The 26,114-nt window shown below is 30.9% G+C and overlaps 1 protein-coding gene and 1 long non-coding RNA gene across 3 annotated transcripts in view; one reads left to right on the top strand and one right to left on the bottom strand.

Moving 5' to 3' along the window:
• LOC143192338 (uncharacterized) overlaps positions 1 to 26,114 on the top strand; it is a 380,442-nt gene that overhangs the window by 115 nt on the left and 354,213 nt on the right. Inside the window, exon 2 of one of the 2 annotated variants that reach the window (XM_076397614.1) lies at positions 51 to 129. In XM_076397614.1, the coding sequence (XP_076253729.1) occupies positions 77 to 129 (53 nt within the window). In that variant the 5' untranslated portion in view covers positions 51 to 76. Of the gene's footprint in view, positions 1 to 40; positions 130 to 26,114 lie in introns of both variants that reach the window. The other variant, XM_076397613.1, reaches the window with a different exon arrangement.
• Positions 1 to 26,114, bottom strand: part of LOC143192342 (uncharacterized) — a 200,243-nt gene that overhangs the window by 152,040 nt on the left and 22,089 nt on the right. The window lies entirely within an intron of this gene.

Below are 26,114 nucleotides of genomic sequence, written 5' to 3'. Positions count from 1 at the left end.
TTTGTTGGTTGAAAACAATTTAAGTATTAGCCTTTTGTAGGAAAATACAGAACAGCATTGTTGACGAATTACGTAGATGGCACCTGATGACTCATTTACTGGACGAGGCGGACGTGGTATCGGGACCGGGTGAGAAGAATGCTGACAAATAATTAACTTATTGGAAGTGTATAAGTATGTGATATATGGGTGAAAAAGGCATGGAGAGCTGTGAACAACGAGGGAATATAAAAATAATAAAACACCAAACATATTTTTTTTTATCGATTATAATTTATTTTAAGTAATAATTATTTATATCATTAATTCATTAAATAATATTAATATCTCAATGCTACAGCGTGAACAATATTTTTTGTTAGTCCGTCTTTAGCTAATACAAGCAAACTTGATGGTTTACCCACTCGAGAGCATGCAACGTTAAATTATCCGTATGAAAAACATGGTATGCTCAAATCTAAGGCCCAAACAGACATGGTTTGACCTTGGGATTTATTAATAGTCATTCAAAATGCCAATTTAATCGGAAATTGAATACGCTTAAATTGCATTGGTACATCTGTGGGTATAATAGGTATTCGTAGTATTAATATATTTTCACCTCAAAACTTACCATTTAAAATGCTTGCTTCGATAACGTTTTTCATTAATTTTTCAATGACTAACCGCGTACCGTTGCATAGACGTGGCGGGTTCAAATTACGAAGTAAAATAACTGGACGTCCAACCTACAATTGGAAGTGATGTGGTGGCATGCCTGGTAAATCCAGTGAGTTCAAAATCTCTGTTGGAAAATTTACAGATTCAGTGGCATCGCAAACTATATCAATAGATTTATATGATACCAAGTCCTCTGGCAATAACTATTGTATCTTCAAATTCGAAACGTCATTGCTCTTTCCGCCAGTAGACACATGGAGGGGATAACTTACCAAGTGATAATAATTGATGTTATCGAGAGAGATAAACAATGATAAAATGATTAAAATAACTATTCAAGAGGAGTGGTTGGTGATATAAAAGTGAAAATTTAGGATTGTATGTATTTTCAGTGTCACATAGTGAAATTTATTTTACACTTACTGCGAAATTCGCATAATAAGTACAATTCAAATAAGTCAATCTCTTTCTGCAAGCCACTCGAGATTTATGTAATTCGTGTGTACATCGGGAAATATTTATTCAATGAGAGCATCTTGCGATTCAGTGATTGTGCAGAAATGAAATAATTAACTGATCATGTCAATTACACTCAATATTAATAATTCTATTAGTTATTAATAAATAAATAATAAAGTTACTTGAGAATATATTTGATATGAGAGTTACACTGAGATGGCAAAATTGATTAACGCTTGATAGTTTACCGAAATACTAATAATAGCCGAAAACTGTAGAGGGAGTGAGAGAAGGCTTAATGTTTGAGAGAAATAGGAGACCATCTTCGTTGTCATCTCTACTTCGTGCTGTTTACTGGGTGTAAAGTGACACCGATAGATACATGGAGGGTATAACTTACCAAGTGATAATAATTGATGTTATCGAGTGGGTTAAACAATGATAAAATGATTAAAATAACTATTCAAAAGGAGTGGTTGGTGATATGAAAGTGAAAATTTAGGGTTGTATGTATTTTCAGTGTCACATAATTTATTTTACACTTACTGCGAACTTCGCATAATAAGTACAATTCAAATAAGTCATTCTCTTTCTACAAGCCACTCGAGATTTATGTAATTCGAGTGTACATCGGGAAATATTTCTTCAATAAGAGCATCTTGCGATTCAATGATTGTGCAGAAATGAAATAATTAACTGATCATGCGAATTACACTCAATATTAATAATTCTATTAGTTATTAATAAATAAATAATAAAGTTACTTGAGAATATATTTGACATGAGAGTTACACTGAGATAGCAAAAATAATTAACTACTACGCCTGATGCATAAACACTAATAATAGCCGAAAACTGTAGGGGGAGTGAGAGAAGGCTTAATGTTTGAGAGAAATAGGAGACCATCTTCGTTGTCATCTCTACTCCGTGCTGTTTACTGGGTGTAAAGTGACACCGATAGATACATGGAGGGTATAACTTACCAAGTGATAATAATTGATGTTATCGAGCGGGATAAACAATGAAAAAATGATTAAAATAACTATTCAAAAGGAGTGGTTGGTGATATGAAAGTGAAAATTTAGGGTTGTATGTATTGTCAGTGTCACATAATTTATTTTACACTTACTGCGAACTTCGCGTAATAAGTACAATTCAAATAAGTCATTCTCTTTCTGCAAGCCACTCGAGATTTATGTAATTCGTGTGTACATCGGGAAATATTTATTCAATGAGAGCATCTTGCGATTCAATGATTGTGCAGAAATGAAGTAATTAACTGATCATGCCAATTACACTCAATATTAATAATTCTATTAGTTATTAATAAATAAATAATAAAGTTACTTCAGAATATATTTGACATGAGAGTTACACTGAGATAGCAAAAATGATTAATTACTACGCTTGATGCATAAACACTAATAATAGGCGAAAACTGTAGAGGGAGTGAGAGAAGGCTGATTGTTTGAGAGAAATAGGAGATCATCTTCGTTGTCATCTCTACTCCGTGCTGTTTAGTGGGTGAAAAGTGACACCGGTAGACACATGGAGGGGATAACTTACCAAGTGATAATAATTGATGTTATCGAGTAAGATAAACAATGATAAAATGATTAAAATAACTATTCAAGAGGAGTGGTTGGTGATATGAAAGTGAAAATTTAGGGTTGTATGTATTTTCAGTGTCACATAGTGAAATTTATTTTACACTTACTGCGAAATTCGCATAATAAGTACAATTCAAATAAGTCAATCTCTTTCTGCAAGCCACTCGAGATTTATGTAATTCGTGTGTATATCGGGAAATATTTGTTCAATGAGAACATCTTGCGATTCAATGCTTGAGCAGAAATGAAATAATTAACTGATCATGCGAATTACACTCATAATTAACAATTCTCTTAGTTACTAACAAATAAATACTACAGTTACTTGAGAATATATTTGATATGAGAGTTACACTGAGATAGCAAAAATGATTAACTACTACGCTTGATGCATAAATACTAATAATAGCCGAAAACTGTAGAGGGAGTGAGGGAAGGCTGATTGTTTGAGAGAAATAGGAGACCATCTTCCTTGTCATCTCTACTCCGTGCTGTTTAGTGTGTGAAAAGTGACACCGATAGATATATGTAGGGGATAACTTACCAAGTGATAATAATTGATGTTATCGACTGGGATAAACAATGATAAAATGATTAAAATAACTGAAAATTTAGGGTTGTATGTATTTTTAGTGCCACATAGTGAAATTTATTTTACACTTACTGCGAAATTTGCATAATAAGTACAATTCAAATAAAATGTAAATTAGTACATTTCAGCAGAGCCTCTCACTGAACCCTACTCACCAAACCGACCATAAATTATTTATGTATCCGTGTTGCCTATTAAAAAGCCCTAAATAAATATATTATACGTAAATATCCCGAATTCGGGATCCGCTCGTTAAATAGTTAAATTTAAATAAAACTATTAATTGGCGATGATTCACTGTTTTGGGGGGAAACTGAACTGAACTTCCCCGGTTAGATTTATCTTTCACCGTTAAGCGGCCTCTACGAGCGTTGCGTTATCTAATATCGCCGATATATGCAAATCTTAATCTAACGATAACTGATACAGAAATTATAAATTCAATCAGGTAGCTTAAATAGGCTTTATCCGCGCCATCGACAATTTATGCAAGGAGAGTCGTATTAATTGTAAATTTAATTATGCGGCTAACACCAAGAGATAGATGGCTTTAGATAAGCAGATTCTGAAAGTAAATATAATCTATACTGTAAAATTATTAGGATTCCGATGCCATTTTTGTAGCGATCACTCTGCATTCGACGAAAATTTCTCCCAATGTGCATTTTTTTTCAGATCTGAGAACAGGAAAGGGTCGCTGGTGGCCAGATCTGGAGAATACGGTGGATGAGGAGGTAATTCGAAGCCCAGTTCATGGATTCTTGCCATTGTTTTTACTGACTTGTGACACGATGCATTGTCTTGGTGAAGCAGCACTTTCTTTTTCCTCAAATGCAGCCCGTTTTCGACAATTTCGTCTTTCAAACATTCCAATAACGCTCTGTAGTAGTTGCTGTTGATGATCCTTCCTTTTTTAAGGTAGTCAATGTTTTCCCACGCTTTGGAGTGGGTTCATCGTGTGCCACATCCACTCGGATGACTGTCGATTGGACTTCGGAGTGAAATGATGGAGCCATGTTTCATCCATTGTCACATATCGATGCAAAAACTTCAAACACTGCTTCGAATCATCAACTCCTCGTTGTTTTTGGTTAAAAATGAGCTCGCGCTGCACCCACTTTGCACAGAGCTTTCGTGAATGGTACGATCTACACATTCAGTTGATATCTCTGATGTTGTTTGATGTTAGGTGTTGGTTGATATCTGTCTGTTATTTTATTCAATTTCAATTTGCGCTTATTCAAAATCATTTTGTAGATTTTTCAATGTTTTCATCGGTAACAACGACTTTTGGGCGTCCACTGCTTTCACCGTTTTCGGTGCTCATTTCACCACGTCTAAACTTACCATACCAATGCTTGATGGTTTATTTTCCTGGGGCAGTGTCCAGAAACTCGGCATCAAGCCAAGTTTTTGCTTCAACTGTATTTTTTCCCTTCAAAAAGCAATATATTATCAACACGCGAAATTCCTTTTTATCCATTTTTTTATATTAACAAAAGTTGCCTCACTCAAAATGCTATAATTCACGAACTAATGATCTGACGGCTGTCAAGTTTATATATACGTATATATTTATATTACGTATCTTTTGAGGGTCAGGGCTAAGTAAAAAATATATGGATTTTGTAGCGCCATCTATTTATCAGGCCGGCGATTTTTAAATGGACCTGTTAATTAAATCGAAAACATGAACAAAAACTACGACTATAAATAATGTTTAAAGAATCCGCCAGCAGAAATTCTACACTCGATTTTATTCTCCAATGTTTTAGGGTTACGATCTCCGGCTTATCTAGTGCTTGGTAAAATGACGAACTTTTTTTCGCTATCAAAAATGTCACAAATGAATGATGACCTTCTTCGAATTAATGTTCTGAATAATACGATAAAAATGTTATAATAGCAAAACTATAAAAGATAGATTTGTTTGTAACAGCGGATATTATCTGTTTTAATTCAATGTAATATAAATTAAAATGATGAAATATAAAAGTCAACTCGTGCATAACTAAAACGTGAGGTTTATGAAAGAAGTTAAAAAAACTGCTTTAGAAACAATATTGCAGCTATGAATAAATAAAACAGGATATAAACATGAAATGCGAAAAGCATTCAACATTTATTATTAATGATTACAGTTACACCATATCTGTTGTAAGCTCTAAAATATAATTTTATGGCCTTGTTACTGTCATCTCAAAAGTGATATTTATGATTCCAAGTGTATTTTTATGCTGATATAAATGTTTAATATAAAATACTTAAAATATTGCATACAATAAAAATCAATTTTTCACTAAATATATAAAGTATTGTTTATATATCTTAAACAAATTACATTAAGAACAGTAAATTTGTTTTAACAATTATATCAGTATGTAACAATGTTATTAAATTATTGTTATAAAACCGACAAATACCGATCAAGTTTCCTAATTTAACTGTTATAGTGTTATTCAAATAACATTTTCATATTTCTTTCAGATCTGTCGAATTTTATCAGCAATAACAGGCAATAACGGAAATATATCATGAAAGATTAAATAGTTTTATAATTAAAATAAAACATTTAAAAAATATATAAACAAACAAAAAATATTTTGGTTCGGAAACTAGAGAAACAATAATTAAAAAATATATAGGCTGTAGTTTCCTTTTGTTCTTTTTCGAAAAAGAAAGTGATATCGTTGTCTGTATTTAATTTATAGTACTACAATGCAGAAGAGTTAGATGTGATGTTAGTTCTAGATATTACACTTTAACTTGCGACAAATCAGGATCTCGAATGACATCATTCAACTCTGATTAGTTCAATCTATTAGGAATCAGGGTTATGGAAATTCAGTGCTTGTTGAGTTCATATTCTCTCATAATGTTCTCATATTATTCTTCCAATTAATCAGTTTGGAATGGAGTGGGAATAGAGAAACTGTCAGAATATGGAATAAAGTGTGGTTTCATTACTTTAGCAAATCGATATAACAAGGCTAACAAGTTATTTTAGACATTTCCCTAAGATATCCTGTATTAATTACAATAATTGTTACCGTTTATAACGTTTATGCAGGTAGATCAGTTATATTTTGTATCAGGTGAACCAATATCTAAAAGTGAGTTTCCCAAAATTACTGAAAATTTGAAAAATAGAAAATACATAAGTCACTTTCGTCTACTAGACGATAGAGATAATATCAGTTCTTTTATGGTGATTTTTGAACGTAGGGAACTAAAACATATGAGTATGTGAAAGATATGAAAAAGATGTTACTACTATAAAATCCCTTGAAATATACAAAGTAATTATGCTATTTTGTATAGACATAGATAAACCAATTTCCAATAAGTAGCAAAATTATTGTGTTAAACTCTTTAAATGTTGAAATTACATGAGTAAGTTCTTTAATTGGAAATATTGGAGTTTTCTAGTTATCTTGCTGCTTTTTTATTTGCTGTGAAGCTTGTTTCTTTTATTACATTTTACTTTGGATATTCTTAGTAAGCTCCTACCTTAAAAATTAATTTATTACCATTTTTCTGTTGTATTTACATTAATGCAGTAAAAATGTGTGAGATATAGATTCGAGTACTTTAGATTGTATATTCCACTTATATACTATGCAAGTTCGTGTGGTTTGATTCGCCTCAATCTTATTTCTTGAGCCTTGCCCCGTAACTATATTGCTTCCACGTTGCTATGATTTAGTAACTTTATTCCATATTTTAAGGCGAAATCTTGGATAACTTCATATGCGAATTTGATTTCGTGGTCATAGTGCAATTTTTGGTATTTTATTGGTCACGTAGCAATAAGCATTCTTAATAAACCAAATAAACTTTGTTTTGGCAGCGTTCGATTACTAGTCGCTTTATGCTTTAGTGAAACCCAATATTTGCACACCATACGTTTAAATATACAATATAATTAACTGATAAATTAATATATTTGAACTTAGGCCAATTTGCGAATGTTTTTTCAAGCAACCAGTATTGTGTTTAATTTTGAACTTGGTCTGCTCTAAACTTAAACCAGGTGATGTTTTCTATTATTCCATTTTAATTTTATCATTCTGCACATTTGTCTATCTTGTCCACTTCCACTTGAGTCCTTTCTATAGCCCTTAACAGAGATATGCCCTTTGTCATAATAACTTTTTCGCTGGTAAAAACTTTTTAATTAAGAGTGTAGCTAGCCTGTATCTAAATATATAAACAAAACGTAGTGCCTAGGGGTAACGTTGTTTTTATTGGTCAACAAAGGAGCAATGAAATATAAGTATTTATTGCTCCATTAGGTGACATGAAAGGTGAGAAATTGGTGAGGTATATTTTATGATCAACAACTAAAATGTTGCATTTTTTCACTCATCTAATATCATTTAATCAATTGCTCTTGTTGTTATCTTTATGAAAGATAATAGTTCAATATATAGCTAGTTCCTGTTGCTAAAGCTTCCAATACGCGCTTTCAAAAAGTTAAAAATTGCGCCTTTAATATATTTGTTCGATCATTGCGTGATATTTGATTAAAACAAATGAAAATACATGGAAAATGTTACTACTCATCTAAGTATTTTTTCTTATTCTATTCGCTACATGTATAAACATATATATAAATAAATTGGCATATTAAATGGATACAAACTGATTGCCGATATAAGTTTTCTCATGATGATATCATTTTCATCATTTTCAAAATCAGTACTTCGGTTTGCTAACACAGTAGACGAAAGTGCGTGTAAATCCATCTCTCTTCAACGTTTATTGAAATGCATTAATGATGATGGTAAGTATAGCAAATCAATGAACAAAATACGATATTATTGAAAATATGTTTTCATTTTTCGTGATTTTTTAATTTTGCCTCTGTCCAACTAATAGCTTAGCACGTTATGTGGTTTAATCAATTTGTGTTGTTGTTAACTTTATGGAAGAGAACTTCACTTCGATATATTTATAAAATCCCGTGTTTCCTAAATAGAATAAAATATCGTCCATAATTTATTTGTAATCATTGTTTTAGATCAAATAACGTGAAAATTCTAATCTCTTTGGTAGTATGATTTATTATTTTTAATGAAATGGTAGATAAAACATCATTAAACAATTCCCAAGGATTTTACATTAAAACAACTACGAAACCGAGTAAACCGCGGTTTCACCGTTAATATAATTGTATACTTCGCATGTTTAACAACAATTAATTAACCCTAATTCGAAACCATACCGATAACAATTAAACGAAACTACCGAAGTTTTACGGTTCGTTATATATATTTTTAAAATCATTATCCGATGGGCTTTAATGTTCAAAATCTATTATCTTTCCGAACAACTCGTTTAGTTTATAATTTAAACAACACGGGCAACAATAAAAAGTCCGTTTACCGGGAACCGACGCATAATGGGAAATTGATTTTGCTTTGTGGGCCTTTTTATTCTATATAATATTTACAATCGATTATTTAATATTAGATATTTACATCGGTAGTTCGGGATAAATTCGATTAAAATGAGACTTTTAAATTAAGTAAAATAAATTATCCTTTTATGGAATAACGATATTACTCAGTCTCTGGTCTGATATAAAATCAGTGTGTCATTTCGATAACACGGTATTAAACCAGAGTAACCGAAAGCTATTTATAAGGTAACTCAGAGGCTGAATCCAAATCAGCAGCCCGTTTGTTAAACTTAGTTTTAGTTTTCATAATATTCAACAAATTAATTATTTTTCTATTTCTTACTATCAACGACCATTTATTGAATTAAAAGATATAAATCAGAGCTACACAGAGGTTGAACTGAGTAGTTTATACTGCTGGTGATCTGTTTCACGTATTAGGGTCCAATAATAAGAGCTCAATTATACAAGTATCATTAAAACAAGAAATATAATGTTTTATATAGTATGTTAAAAGTTTTTTTGTACATACATCATCAAGATATCTCTTGTACTGCCTCCCGCAGTTTATAAATTAGTTTTAGAAGCGGACAATATTTTTCTTCTCATTTTATTCTAGTTAAAAGAGACACAATGCTGTCTGATTAGTTCTAACGCGTAAACGAATGAGCCTGTCAAAGTCGTTCAGTTGTCAGGCAAAGTCGTCCAGTTGTCAGACGTACGTAAAATTCTTGAAAACTATAGTGCCGAGAGGTTATTACTCTAACCTATAAACTATTGTGGCTGTATAATGAATTGTGGTTTTTAGATATACTATAATTTTAAAATAAATCATATTTGATAACATTTTGGTGCAATAAATTTATTTACATTAGAATTTTGTTGTGTGTCAAAGCCAAACTGAACCAAAACTCAGAGCTGATGAGGCAAGATTGCGACGTTTTGGGGTCAAAAATTTAGATGACGAATGTACAAAATAACTTTGAACAGACTATATATTTTTAGCATATATAGCTAACAAATAAATCCATTTCATACTATAAAGTGTTATGGGATCAAACGTTTTCTTTGTCCTATCAATTTTCCTTCGCCAAAAATTGTAAATATTTCTTTTTTTTTGTGAAAGTATCATTACCGTTAACTCTTCGTGACATTTTCTTACTCCATAAACTAAAATTATTACTTGAGGAAGGCATTTTCGGAATAAATGGAAGTTATAACACAAAACTAGTCGAGAAACCAGCCATCATTAAACTGCAACCTCCGATTGTATAAATATTCCTACGTCTTACTCGACGTATTATATTTATATGAATCCCTACAGTATAAATATGGGGAAAGGTAGTGTAAGAAGATGCGAAAGTCATTACTAGACAGCCACGACGACATGCAAAAGACGCTAGAAATACCTCTACTCAAAGGAAATCGCTGAAAACCGAAGAAGGAAGCTAAAGGGAGTTGTTATCGTTAAGTAGAAGATTCTGAAAGTAAAATACGACATCGTGAACACAAAACGTCTCATAGTTTCCATCTTTGTGCCGGCAGAAATGTTCGTTATCGTTGACTGTTTCTTTTTGTTCAACAGAAAATTTACGTGCTGTAAGACAATATCACGAGCTCGTGGTGAGAGTAGCGTTTTCGCTCGTTGTTTTAACAAAAATAAAGTTGTATTTCGTACACACGTACAATATGGAGTTGCATACAATATTTATTTAATATCAAGAGAAATTAATATATTCAGTTTAGGGTTTTCAAAGTTATAGATTGTTGAACCTCATATTCGTATATGAATAAATTGTTGTTTGTTAGTCCCAGAAAAACTCTTTTTTTGATTTTTCTTTGCCTGAAACCAGGAAGGGGAATCCTGTTACGGCTACCTGGTCGGGGATATTCGCAGGAATAAGCGAGTTGGATTGGTATTGTGGAGACTGCCTCTGGGCTGGTTGATGACGCACATTGGCTGTTTTATTATAAATACTAAAATATTACAACCATACAATATACACAATATATTTTTCATTATAAAAAACATGAAAATTTAAATTATTTTCGTTACATAAAAAAAGATAGTATTGGACACGTCATAATTTGTTTTGAATGCCAAAGAAGGAAAAATTAATCAATACATATATATGGAATAAAGCCCTAAAGTGTTGAAAACAGAACTAGATTAATCAAGATGATCAAACCTCTAAGTATGTGAAAGAAATTATCAAGAAACTCAACACTAACAAATTAACAATAAATAAAGACTTATTACGTTTTTACGACTATATGTCATCCAAAAACTTAAAGTTTTTAAATCTTTATATCATTATCTATTACAATATAAAGAGAAAAAGTTACGTTAATTTTTGTTTTAACTGGATGAATTAAAAAAATCCTTTTTATTATTTAGAACATCGGTATTATCAAAGTGGATACATGAAAAACCCCAGTGCTGTAATACTGAGACTAAATAGCATGACACAAATGACAATTGAATAATAAATAAGAACAATTTAACACTCTAAATTAAAAGTTCGTATAAAATTATAACTAGTAATAAATTGCTTAGAAATACTTATACCTCTGAATTAGAGGCTGATTTTTATATACAAATTTCGACTTATAGTAAAAACTTAGAGTAACCAAACTTGCATGGTATAAAGTGGATTACAAATTACTTAAGCAATCTTAAATGTCCCTCTAATGGCTTTTGTGTTTAAGACATAATCCTAGTCGGAACTTTGAGGTAATTGGCGGAATTGGCTTTAAAGTGTCATTAAAAGAACTTTCTTAATTAAAAGAACTTAAAAAGAAACATTCTGCTACGGTGAGATGCCCTAGCTAGGATAGTTTCGTAAAAGAAGTAGCTGTTAGCGGTTAAAAAGAATTTTTAATTTCTTTAAAACGCAAATATATACCGTATATATTTGGTATAATTATTTAAATGAAGAACACCACAAATTATTTTCAAGTATTGTCTCTTGGTAAATTTTAACAATTTAGTGACAATATATTTTTCAATCCCTCGGTAATATTTCAAGTTTTTAGACTAGAAATTCTAGATATTAGTAGAGAAAATATGAACGTAATATATATATGGTAAATTTGACGATGATAGACAGAATAATCTTGTGTAGATACGTACAATCGAATATGTGGCCCAATATTAAAATACAACATAAAACATATTTTGTTGTTTTTGATATACTATACATAAGAAGAGGCATTGTAAACTCTGCAAGTAAAAATTAGAGAACCGAGCAAGGAAAAACTCGGAGAAAAATAAGGAATTAAATACTTTAGCAAGACAAAGAATTCATTACAGCTCAAATATGTATGGAAAACAGAAGGTAAGAAAAATTATAGATATAAGTAAATTAAGTACGCAGTACACTAACAAAAATAAGGAATCAGATATAAACAAATCGGTTAAAAAATATAACAATAGATTACAGAAGATAAAATAGTGATCTGCACTTTCTGGCATTATGTAACCAATAATAGTATGAATCTTAATAGTAGTAAGTAAGAATCAACATACACTATATGATACTTATTATTTATTACATTAATTTATTCTATCAAATAAAATTCTGAACAATTTTTAGTGCGCTTTCTTCACCTGTAACTTAAGTTCCCTTCGAAGATGGCGAGAACACGGGAAAGAAGGACGGAAAACTCATTACACGGCTAGAGAGGTGACGTGCAAAAGACGCTCCAAATACACTTCAAAAGAGAATGAACAAAAAATAACAGGCCTGTAAAAGGGGTAGTTGCCGTTAAGAGGTATATTCTAAAGGGAAAATATGGCATCGTGAAAACAGATGTCTGTTAGTTCTCGTCTTTTGTTTTTTGAGGAAGTATCTTGTTATAGCCGAGCGTACATTCAAGATCTCTATGACTAAACGCAATTTATTTTATACGTGTATAAGTTTCCACTTTGCAGTTATTGGATTGTTTGTTCCGTAAATAACAATATAAATAATAGTGGTATAAATATAATAGTATTGTGTTTCTATATCAGTCAAATATTATTAAATTTTGACATAAAAACACTTAATAAATAACACTTCATAAAACCCTCTCTTATAATGTTAACTAATAATAAATATCTAGCTAACATTTTATATTGTTATTATATTTTTTACCATTTTTCATATACATAGATGGACAAAACACTATGAACACCTGATATTTATTTTTTATTTTTGATTATAGTACTCTAGTAAATTAACACTAATAAGATTTTCGTTTTTATCGTATTCTGTTACGGTTTTGAATTTAGAAATTACATAATCTAGGATAGTCACGTTGGGCTTCTACATCTATGTCACAATTTTTAGTGCGAATTTTACTTATAACTTCACCAAGCTAGGCTAAATAATTTTATTATCATCTGGAGCATACATTATGTAGCAGTTAGAGAACCTCAGCATGAGCATATCATCATGGAACCTTCAATTCCTACCTTCAGGCCTTTACGCAGATTCTCGGTACGAATTTACTATGAAGCATCAGCAATACCTCCCCAGTATCTTGTTTTGGGATGTGTATGATTTTTCTACTGCTCTAGCTTGTATAAGCTCAGGGTTGAACCCCAGGAGTCGCGCAATGGTTTCAAGGCTTACTGTGGCAATAAAATGTTATATACTGACAGGACTGAATATTTACCCAATAACCAGTACATATATGTGTACTTCACCTGCCAATCGTGTAGTTTTCTCCTGACTATCTCTGGTCCAGCTCCCATCCGATTGATATCACTTTTGATTTGTTTAATTTCATATCCCAGTTGGGATGTAAGATCTAGTTCTAGCTTACTGAGGCTTAGGATAATGCTATTCATTCTAGAATTTCTAGAATTCTAGAATTAGAAGTGTAATTATTACCCTTTAGTTTATATATTATATATAAACTGAATAGCTTTATAATAATTTAAAACGCAATGTTGTCCCTTTTTCTACCAGAATGCCCACCAATTGCTTCGATAATATTGCTAATATTGCTAATTATATCCATATCGGTCATTGTAGCTACAAAAGATATTTGATGATATTTTGATGCTCTTCCAACCAAGACTGGAACCTTCCCCACGAATGGCTGTGGAGGCTGGTGGTCCAGATCGTTTTATGTTGTCTGCCCCAAATCCTTTTTAATATTTGTCGGTCTTTGTGTGACAACACCTGACGTGTTAGCGTTATATAGCTTATTTTAACTGGAATATAAGAAATCAATATAAATTCTGGGTGTCTATAGCATGCTGATATTAAGATGTTATACAAATTTGAATGTCTAATCCATTAACTTCATTGAAATTACTACCGAAAAATCTGTTATTGTTACTCTAAATTTAAACGATTCATCCGCTCGAATACCCGAGCATAAACTTGTCGGAATTACGAATATTATAAAACCCGTAAAACAAGAAAGGAATAATTTAGGGAAGGTTTGTCCCCGTCTTCAATCTACCATCTTAAAATAGCATTCTTATTCCAAAACGGCGATATTGCTTTTGTTTCCCCCGACAGAAACAAAGGAGGTTTTCTATTCCCTTAAGATATTGAGATACACGCTGAGACATGATGTTCCAGGACAGTTTCCCGGTACGATACCCCTTGCCGTTCTTTTATCGATATAATCCAGTCAAAGCAGGACGCTCGTAAAAGAAACATATTGACAAAAGGAAAGTGTTGAATTTTAATTCATATATATATATATATATATATGTATATATATATATATATATATATATATATATATATATATATATATATATATATATATATATATATATATATATATATATATTATATATATATATATATATATACACATATATTTTATATATTATATATATAATATAATAATGTATCAAATGTAAATTCCGATGTTGCCAGATTTCTCCAAAAATACAAATGGCAACTATACACAATGTCAACAATAAAATGTGAAAAATGGATTACACCACCACATTATTTCTTACAAGTGGTAAATATATTTATCATCAAGTAAATGTTGTTTTATTTAAAGTTGAAAATCATCCTAAGACAATCCGCGCATGTCTATTGTTTCAACTCTTATGTTACCTGAACAACAAATGAGTATCTTGGCTCATATTAGATAAGAATATATGTTAGACAACTTAATTACAAGAACTTGTTATATAATGTTGATTGTTATTAGTTATTTTATTTAGTTATAAAATAACTTTACGCCGGCTTGATTGGCGCAGTGGTGAAGGTGACAAGACGGTCCACCTACTATTGCGATAGTCACGGGTTTGCATCCTGCTGGGGCATGGTCGTATATTTATCTTTGTGATTGTTTAATATTTGTGATTGTCCTAGGTAAGAGTGCATAATACGATAAGGAAAATGATCGCAGAAACGCCAGTAACCAGGCTGGCTAAGACCGGATGTCTTCTGGGATTATTTCTAAGTTGGTTACTCGCCAGTCGGTTGGCTTAATTCCGAGGACTGTGGTTTGGAGTCCACGATAAACTGTAAGTTTAGTCCAGATAAACCCTGTTTGGTAAAAGGAGACTTTAAAATATTAAAAAAAAAACTTTATAGAAGTTAATCTAACAGCAACTATTTTTGGCCCTAAGAAAGAAAAGAAAGAAAAACTTAAGCTTACTTAAGATTACACAGGTTTTGCAAAAAATCTAGTGGCCGTTTAAGTTTGGCGAGGTGTTCTTTATGTTAGGTAAGGTGGACTGAAATTGACGTCATGTTTCTTAATAATTTGAGTCACTATGTTAAAGGAGCTATTAGCGTGAAATAAAAGAGTTTCTGGTGGGACTTTTTGTATCTTCATTAGTAGTGAAGCGCTAATCAGTCAGGTCACGACTCGACTGACACTATATGTCAGAACAAATAGTAATAGGTAAGCAGTAATTCTTCGCACCAATTCATCAATAGTAATCGACACAATTGATGGTTTCATTAGGCTTTATCAGCTCATGGAGCCTTTGTTATTGATGTTGATGTTGTTGTGCATGTGGACATTGACCATGAACAGGTGGTATCCATTAGGTTTTCGCCTTGTATTATCCTAATGGATCAACTCTTCATCACCAGTACATATGGTCCTAAAAAATATTTGTCCGATTTTGCCTTTGAAGCGTTTCAATGTCTCTTGGCTTCAAATCATACGGTACAATATATCGAAGCCTTTGGAGCACTCAAATATACTTCAAATGACTCTCAACAATTTTGTATATTCGTTTTCAGTTTTGCATGGACTATCATTGAGTAATGCTCTAAAATTAAGGCTCGTTTGATTAAAATGTTAAAATTTGATTAAAATGTAAAACCTTCCGCAAATTCGATTTATTCGGTACAAAATCATACAACACATTCTATAACATATAGGAAAAAGGTTTTCTTCATACTTCGGTAAAATGAAGCATATCAATGAAGTTTCACCATAAAGTTGTTTACGAATATACCCGATACGAATAGAGTATACGAATGTACTGGCACTGATATGTAAATCTGTGAAAATTCACTTTTAACAATAAACGATGATAAATAAACAATTATTTTATTTAGTATTGCCTGTACAAAACGAACATCGTTGTTGACTCCATATCCGATTGATCAGGTTGAATTAGTGCGTCGTCTGACGTGTCAGCCCCTCTTTATTCAAAGAAAATTTTCGTCTTTGCTCCACGGCCTCCTCTAATAGGAGATAAATCGTGCGTGTCGGAATTTTTAAGAGAATAGTGTCTGCTTGGGGTGAGGCCTACTGCGATTTTACGTAGATCCCGCAGTAACAAAGCTTATTATCCGAATACGGTCTGATATAAAATGACACCGAAAATGGAACGTACAGCGTATTGGAAAATCCGTACGTTCCATAGAAAATCCCATAAAAATTGTGAAATATGAGATTAAACTGTTTGGAGAAAATTTAAATGTAAAAGAAGAACTGTGGAAACAAGGGGATGAACGTAAATTTGTTGATTATTTTATAAATATAGGTTATGAGGTAGTTATCAATATATAGCAAAAAAAAATGTGAATCCCCTATCGGATATTTGAATAATGTAATAATATATATGGTTTATCTCTTCTTTTTATTTTAAATAACTTTTTTATGTTTTACAGGTAATTTATACCTGAATATCTATTTTAATTCTAGTAACTATGATTAAGGATTCTTTGTATATTTTATAGTCTCACTTTTACCAATTAGGTCAACTGGCAAGTAGCTGTACAGAAGATCCTACATCCGATCTTACTCAACATTGTTACTGATACGATTATGATGAGTTTTATTATTAGATTTAATAGTATTCGCGTAAGGATATGTTTAGAAATGATCACAAAGATAAATTTACAGTCATGCCCCAGCAGGATTCAAACCGCCAGCATAGATTACATTATATATCGCAATAGTAGAAGGACCATCCTATAGCCTTGAATATTAAAGCTTTGTAAATATATTAAAACTATTAACATCAACAGAATCTCTACAGATATTTTACACTAAAGGTGGATGAAACATTTAACCGAAAAAACCTATTTAATATTACTTTTGCTTGAAAATTAATTCTAATTGAACTAAGAACTACTTTTGGATGAACTAATATTAATATAAAAAAGTTTAACAAAATTATTTACTTTATATCATAAGGCACATATTAAATTATAAGAATATTGCATTTCAATACAATATAATGGTTTATAAATTGGTGTTAAAGGTTAGAAGGGACAAAGTATTTAATTTAAAATATTGTCCATCGATAGACCCTAATTTTTCCCATCTTTCAGGCAATTTACGGATAACATCTCGAAAGGACGATGTATTTTTCCAGGTTATCTGGATATTCTTGGGAATCGACCCATAATTTAGTATCTCCATAAGAAGCGCTGCTCAGACAGGTCACGACTCATATATCGGAACCAATAGTACTCAGAAGGAACAAAGCCTGAACAATACGACGGGTAGGTGTAGTACTTCAATGTCTACTGTATGTTTTCACTGATTTTGCTAGGTGCGGTCGAGTGTTCTCATGCAGAAGAATAAAACTGTGTTGTCTTTGCTAATATTCCGGCCACTTTTGTCGGAGTATCAGGATCAAATGCATTAATTTTAGTCGATAGCAATCCACATTGATGGTTTCATCGAGTATTGCCTTGAAAACTTAAACTGCAATTTAAAAGTTGTTTTGGCTATCCAGACCGCTCTTTCTCTTCGGTATCAAAATTACCACTTTTGAAACGTCGAAGCCAGTATTGGCATGTTGAAATCAATTGAGCATGCTTGCCATAAGTTTCACATATTTCAGTCGCCTTTTTTACAAACTGAATAAAACTTCCCGAAAATGCTATTTACTCAATGCAAATTCAGATATATTCAAAACATCAATAACATGTTTTATTCGGACTTCATTTATATACATAAGTGTATGCTAAATATTCTCAATATAAGGCAGAAAGACATGTCACTGGGAAAGAAAATGGTCATGCGTCAGCTCAGTAAGTAACATTCAATTCTACAAAAAAATTAAAATTGGCACAAAACCAGCTAGAAAACTCGATTTCTTGGATAATCTGTGTTTCATTATTTTCGAAAACAAAGACCTATGAGTTTAATGAGTCTTAAATGGACCCAATAGAAGACGATGTTGAAGAATTTATCTGTTGTTCATTAGAAATCTCTATGTTTTGCTGATTGTAGGAATTGTCTTAATATCACATTATATTTCGTGTCTTTATTCTGATCTATCAGTTGTTACTATTACATCATCTCCAAAAACTCTTATCAATAATGTTTTAAGCTTCTTTATTCTTTCAAGAATTCTTTCTTTTTCATATTTAGTATCCTATGTAGTAAAATACAATACATTTTATTCTAACAATTTTCTTTTATTACTCTTAATAGTTCCAGAAACTGCCCGGGGCAGTAAGTAGTTAAGTTCTGGTATACAATAAGTATTAGTTCTAGAAGAATATCACTTCATTTGGAACATAGCACGGCTTCAAAGCTTCAACAATAGTACGCAACACTTTATTTTGGAACCGTTGTATAATGGATATGTTAGACTGACTAGCGGTTCCCCATAGTTGGATTCCATATGACCAAAAAGGCTTGACCATAGATTTATACAATAATATCTTTTTATCTAATGATAACTTGAATTTGCGTTTGATAAGCCAATACATTTGGTAGAGTTTAATTCCAAGTTATTTCCGCTTGGCGAATAGTTGGGCATCGATATAAGCGCATACCAAGAGATTTAGCATCTTCTGCTTGCGGGAGTTGACCATTATTGACATAAACTGGTCAACTGGTGGACATGTTATTCTATGGAGCGTAATAGATATATGACTAAATTTTGTTTCGTTGGCTTTTATACGCCACATCCATTCAGCCACATTTGTATTTGATTTAGGTGTGTTTGTAGGTTTATTGATGATATGACTGGATATTCATTGGAAGCTGAGACTGTCGTGTCGTCTGCGTATGTTGCCACAGTGGTTATTTTTGTTGTAGGTAGATCGGATGTCTATAGAAGATATAGTACTAGACACACTACATTACCTTGCTTATATATATATATATATATATATATATATATATATATATATATATATAGTCTCTGTTTGTACAGTATGTCAAGAACTTTTCAGATTATCATTAATAAACCTATTGGCCGTTTCTATGTGACATCTTCAGGAGTTTTCTCTGGCTTGAGAATCATTATTATTTAAGTTACTCAGATATTAAGAAAATAGCTAACACGTAATATAGCATTCAATATAATTGTTAATACTTGCACAATAAATAAATGTTATTAGAAATCTTCGCCCGAATAATATCGAATATTTTCAGAGATCATCATTCATCTCATGGAAAAATATTGTATTACATACAAAATCATTATAACGTTCCCTTTATCAGTTTTCCTTTTCAAAAGAGATGTACTTTTAAGATGGTTTTATTAAAAACATAATATTATTGCTAGGAAATTTCAACAGCATATCAATTCTTCTCAAACTGTCCTCGCAATACGATTCAACGTCCCATTTGGATTAAAGCTTGCAACTTAATATAATAAAAGATTTATTATTAGAGCTCTCGTACGAATTCCCCGGGTATTGTGTGTATTTCAATAAATCTTGTTGGATCAACCTAGTGCAGGTTATCGCGTTGTTGGCTGGATTTACTTTTTAGCTGCAGCTTCTGATAAAATATGATACAAAAGCAACGATTTTAAAAGAGTTCGAAGCTCTCGTACGGTATAATATTGCAATATATAACAATAATAAATAACAGTAAATATTGACATATAATATATAAAGGGTGTCTGTTCAAAGTCCTAGGTTGTTAGTTTTCTAAATATTCCCTTATTTAGTGAATAAAACCATTATCCTATATATTCTTACTCTTGATACTGATTAGTAAAAAGAAACTAGTTTCCTCTATAAAAAGATATCGGTCTCTATTAACAAAAGTATCTCTATTTACATAAATACATTTACTACTACTTGTACTTGTACTTTCTAGTCTTTATTTGTTATAATTACTATGGTTTGTTATACAATCATACATCATGTCGAAATACATGACTTAATTTTGAAATAAAGTTTTTAAATTTTACTAAATTTAAATATTGCTACTCCATGTTAATTCCTTATATGCTCTATTATACAAACAGTAAATATATAGGCCTAAAAATTACTAGTTTTTTAATTAATAGACATTTTAATATCAATAATAATACCAAAAATGTATCTGAGAGAAAAACGATTTTCTTAATATTAATAATAAATAATTTCTGATCTCATACTTTCAAAGTTTTTATATTATCAAATATATACTACATTGTTAAATAAAACATGTCATTTATAGTTTTGAAATGACCTTGCTATTCAATAATTGAGAATATCCAAAGGTCACTGGAAGCTAAATTTGGAACATAAGGCGGATGATAGAACAGTTCGTAGTTGATTTTTCTCTACTGTTAATTAACCCAAAAAGTTTCTACAATAACCTTAGTCTAATGTCTTATGAGTTATCAGATTTCAGAAAATCCAAATTCAGTAATACTTTTTCATATAAAAAATTATTATAGAAAGAAAAAATCAAACACCAGTTTGGCTGTATTATCAAACATTCAACAAGAGATCTGGTGCATAGAATAACAAGTGTGAGTGAAAATATCTATGAAGATGAAATTATATTCTGCTCTATTCTTAGATGTAAAGCACAAGGCTTCGATAGGGTTAGCTAAAGAAAATGTGACCGAAATAACACACTGAACTACGCCAGAATTTAGAAAGCCAAACAAAAGAAGCCTATACTCCAAAAAATGGGGCTAAACCAGGTGTAGCACAAGTAGTGTATTGATGCCTATTATTTACTGAGTACCTATTAATTACTACCTATTATTTTACTACTAAATATTACAATAATCCAATAACAATATAAATAATTCAACTCTAGCCTGGAAAATAAAAATTAGGCAAAGTAAATCTGTGCATGTGTTGTTCATGTATAACTAGACCGCACAAACACTAATGAAAATAAAAATACTATTATTTCATATAGCTACAATGCTGAATACTTCGGAATGACTCTTGATACAAAACTTTACTAGAAGGAACACGTTAAAAAGAAAAAGAAAGATCTGGAGTTGAAATATAGGAAAACATATTGGTTAAATGGAATAAAAACACAATTATGAGTACATAATAAAGTTCTATTATACAAGCTAATGCTAAAACCTATATCGAACTACAAAATTAAATTATTGAGATGTTCCTAGTTTTCCAGAACAACGTTCTAGAAAATGTAGAAGGGCATCGAGATACTAGAGGAGTGATTACTTATATCGAGACCTTTAGATACCGACTCGTCACAAGGAGATATGATATAATATGTCACAGTTCTTTCAACCCTTGTGTTTAATTAATAAAAATAACAATAATGTTGAAGCCTAACTATAACTATTCTAGAGAATAATTTGTTTTATTGTTAACGAACATGTTAGTCGTATTCCAACTCCATTATTTAAGCTCTTTAGCTACCATGAACATCTCGTTAAAATCACTTTCCCACAAACCATAAATAGTAAAGATATAATAAACAGATGGTAAAAAACTGTTCCATTTTTAATAGAATCATTCCGTGGTCGATGTCTGACGCCATCATAAAGGCACCCAACCAAAATGTATTGTCAATATTTTATTACCCTATTTTTAGGAACCTGTCCCCCCGGACTCCTTAACTTATATAAAAATCCACATAAAGACCCCAAGAAAAAACAAAAAGTACCTCTTTATACATTTAAAATTTTATTACGAATGAAAACCTTCGGGCGCTTACGTTCATAAATAAGGCCGGGAAAGTTGCGGTCTTTCCTCCCTCTTGCCTTTTTTTTAAAGGTTTTTGACGGTGTGGGTCCGTTAGAAAATAACACACTCCACAGATTCTGTCACAATGTAAACATATTTCGGTAAATGGACGGAATTATTTAAAACACGACCTAATTTAAGTATACAGGAATCTTTGCCAGTTCCGTAATATTGCGCATGCTTATATATTTCCCGAAGAGACAAGAAATATGGAATTGCATGCTGACGTTAAATAGACGAAATTGAAGAAATATTTCGCATGGTTCCCATAATACAGGCACTGAAGCCACTTCAAATGAAAGGAATATATATTGGAGCTCGTTCATGATAAATGATTCAAATCAACGTTTTATTTAAAAAGTTGTTAATATTTATTTATATATTTATAAGAAACTAAAATATTTCAAGAGCGATAGTCAATTTTTAGTTAGGAGAAAAATAATCTGCAATCTTAGTCAGCTTTAATTGGCAAATATGCGAAATTTGATTTTATATTACAATATTTTCCTGATGTAACGAGTATTTACGTTATGCAGCGTCTGCTGTACATATTTTGTTATCCCATACTATTTCGTTTATAGAAAAATTCTAAACCTAAGCAGCCCATAATGTATGGGATATAATTATCTCAATATCTGTATATTTGTTAATTTTGTTCAAGTACTAGGCCTAAAAATCATAATATAATATAATTTTTGTTAGGAAATCTAAGGTACACCAGTAAGAGTTTGTTAAAATTGTACCATTTCTTGCAAATGAGTACTAAAAGGCTCATCCCATACTATTTTGTTTATTGAATTTTAGCTAGACTAACGAACATGAATTCACATTTATATATATAGATTTCAGATTTTGGTACAAACCATTGATTTTATAACCATTATTGCTTTTGACGGAGACCCCACGTGCAATTTAATACAACAATATTTTTTGGGTGTTTTATCCCATCGGTTTTTATATTTTCTGTTGCAAACAAAAGCTTCCTGAAAATCCTTTGTTTTGTTTATTCGTCTCTTTTAATTGGAACGGAGGCTTTGTTTTGAATGGGTTTGTTTTTTTTTTCGACAAATCCCACGTTTTTCAGCGAACTTTGTGGCAACGTAAATCGAAGGTTGTTTGAATTTCGTTTATTATCGAAGTTTTTTCGAACGCTCCCAATTACAATGCAACGTCAAAGGGTAGAAACGATTACTGCAGGTAGCGACAATAATTATTCTAATGCTAGGAATTTTATTTGTATTTATGGTTGTTATTTTGTCATTGCCGTTTCATATTGTCTCATACAATGTTGACCACCCGTCAATTAGTGATCACCCGTAGTCGAAATTCGACAACTTATTAACTTATTTCTCTCACAACAGAGTAAAGGGAATTATTTAAAAATGATATACTACTAACTTGTTTCACGTTATTTTCAATATAAGATCGGAAATTTATTTACTATATAATATTAATTAAAATAATAAACGACTGCATATTAATACTGCATATTAAAATAACTGTATCAAGAATTAACACTAACTAACTTTTTTAAATGGTATTTAATTAAATCTATTATCTATATCTATATTTTAAATCAATTAAGTTCAAATAATCAACAAAATATCATGAGATGATTATTTTCAGAGCTGCAGCAACATCAGAACATCAAACACAAATATATTTGATATTTCATTTCTTTTGTGCTATAAACATAAATATGTAATGATAAATAAAGTAATACATCTTTGTCTATTAAAACAGGCAATATATTAAGCAATTTTCTAATTGTTATTTAACTTTAGCTTGTATATTAAAGCAATAATAATAATTGGGTAATTTATATTTTACAATTTAGAAATGCGTTAAAAGAAAATATTTAGAGTCATTAAGTTAACTATTGATTTATTTTGATTACATATTGCTTATCTGAAATATATATTGCAGCAACAATAAATGCACCAGGCTTATTAATAAATAATTCATTCACCTACATTTTTAAATAAAATTGCTTCGTTCTTTCCTTATTTATTCTGCTTAAATGCACAAATTAATGTACTATTTATCCACAATACTCGGTTAGTATTTTGTTAAGAAATCCATTTACTAAAGAAACATGAAATGAATCAGAAATAAAAGGCTATTCCTCCTTGCTTGATTGGGCAAATATCATTTTATTGTAATGTAGCGCATATTATACAAAAATTCTTCTCGATATAAGCTTTAACAGTGCCAAATTTCAAGACTTTTGGTGGCCCCGTTTACCTCAAAAAGAGAACCAACATTTTCGCTAAGCCGATTAATATATACAAGAAGAAGATTCCTGTTTAGATCAAAACAGATATTAGCGTCAGATTTTAAAATTTAAATAGAATTTTAGTGGCTGATGACCTCCATACCTGAAAAATAATGAATACAGATTATTATTGTAGCCTTTTGATCCAACTGAGCAAAGAAATCGCGAAAAAGTCCGGTTTATAGGCATATATTCTCAATTTCATTTTCAACATCAATTTCGATTAACAGATTTAACTCATTTTCTATAAAATAAATATTTGTTGGATAATAATTTTCAGTTAAAGTCCTAGGTCATTAGATTTTCTTAGATTTTCGATAAAATCTCATTATTGGTATTAGAGTTACCAATATGGACAATCTGAGAATGGCTTTAAAAAAGTTATCAGTATCTACCCCAAAATCAAAACAAGATAAATACAAAAGGTATCGATTGCCTAATAATAAAACATAACTATAAGAAGAATTGTATAACTTAGTGTCATGCCATATCTTGTCTGGCAGTTTAATTTTAGTACTCCTCTAGCTTTTTTATATATTGTTTTGTATAATGATTCGATTTTGATTATTGTGAGCTTAATTTAGTGGCTTTCTTGAACTATACTGGCGTTAATAATTCGTTTTATTTCACTTGAACAACTTCAAGCAGTATTATCATACACTATTCGACTCCACACATCCACGTTTCTGCTATATTTAATGCACCTTTTCAGCTTATCTAAAACTATTCGATGAAAATCAACTCATCAAATTATTTTGCTCAGAAGCTGTGCTCTAAAAAAACAACAGTAGTTACAAAATTAATACTTTTAGTGAAGAGAAATTAACGCCATCCATGTAATATGTGTTTTCTCCTAGCGCGATAGAATCTGATCTAGAATTTTGAGAAGAACTTTGGGGCCTCAATATTCTACGACTTTTTGATATATAAAAAGGCACGCTCAAGCTTAAAGTATTCACACAGTTCAATACTAATCGATTAATTATTGAGCGACATATTTGTTGATTTTTTTGGTGCTATAAATCATCTTGATTATGGAATATGTATGTTGTGTCGAAAAGAAAAACCCAGCGTACTCCATCTCTTAATATCAATATTATTTCCGAAATATTACTAACTACAAAATAAACAACATACATTTTAATGATTTTGATCTATTAGGTATTTTATGCAATTACAAACTATATACAAGAAGAGTCTATAAGATAAGACACATATATTGTACGCAGCTATAACCAATAAGTTTCTTGGTAAACCTTTAAGAGTCCACATATTATTTATATGCTGAGATTGTATAAACTGAAACGGCCCTTTGATATAAATAATAAATGAGTACCATCCGATCATTTTATGATGTCATCGGACATTTTATTTCACCATATAAGAACAATATCGAAATAAAAATGGAACGTTGCAGCTTTTTTTATGGCTGTTGGCGTTTGTTCTGGTTATAATAGGCAATAACATGAACTATAATAGAATATAACGTATATTTTGTTCATCTATGTTTCATACAAGTGACAATATATTTTGTTAAAGGTTATAGTGTACTCTTAGTAAAGAATAATTAATTTTTCTACAACTTTCCCCTTATCTACTTGATTTTTGACAAACAATATTTGAAATTGATGAAAATCGGTTGTTAATAATAAAAAGTTTAATGATACAACGGTGAATCTACTGAGCTATGTTGTATATATATACAAGAAAAGAGTCTATATATATATATATATATATATATATATATATATATATATAT

The sequence above is a fragment of the Rhynchophorus ferrugineus genome, unplaced genomic scaffold (genome assembly GCF_030347505.1).
Source record: "Rhynchophorus ferrugineus isolate W39M unplaced genomic scaffold, kcgeb_rfMv2 rfM3, whole genome shotgun sequence".
NCBI lineage: Eukaryota > Metazoa > Arthropoda > Insecta > Coleoptera > Curculionidae > Rhynchophorus > Rhynchophorus ferrugineus.
This window is presented reverse-complemented; position numbering and strand designations above follow the sequence as displayed.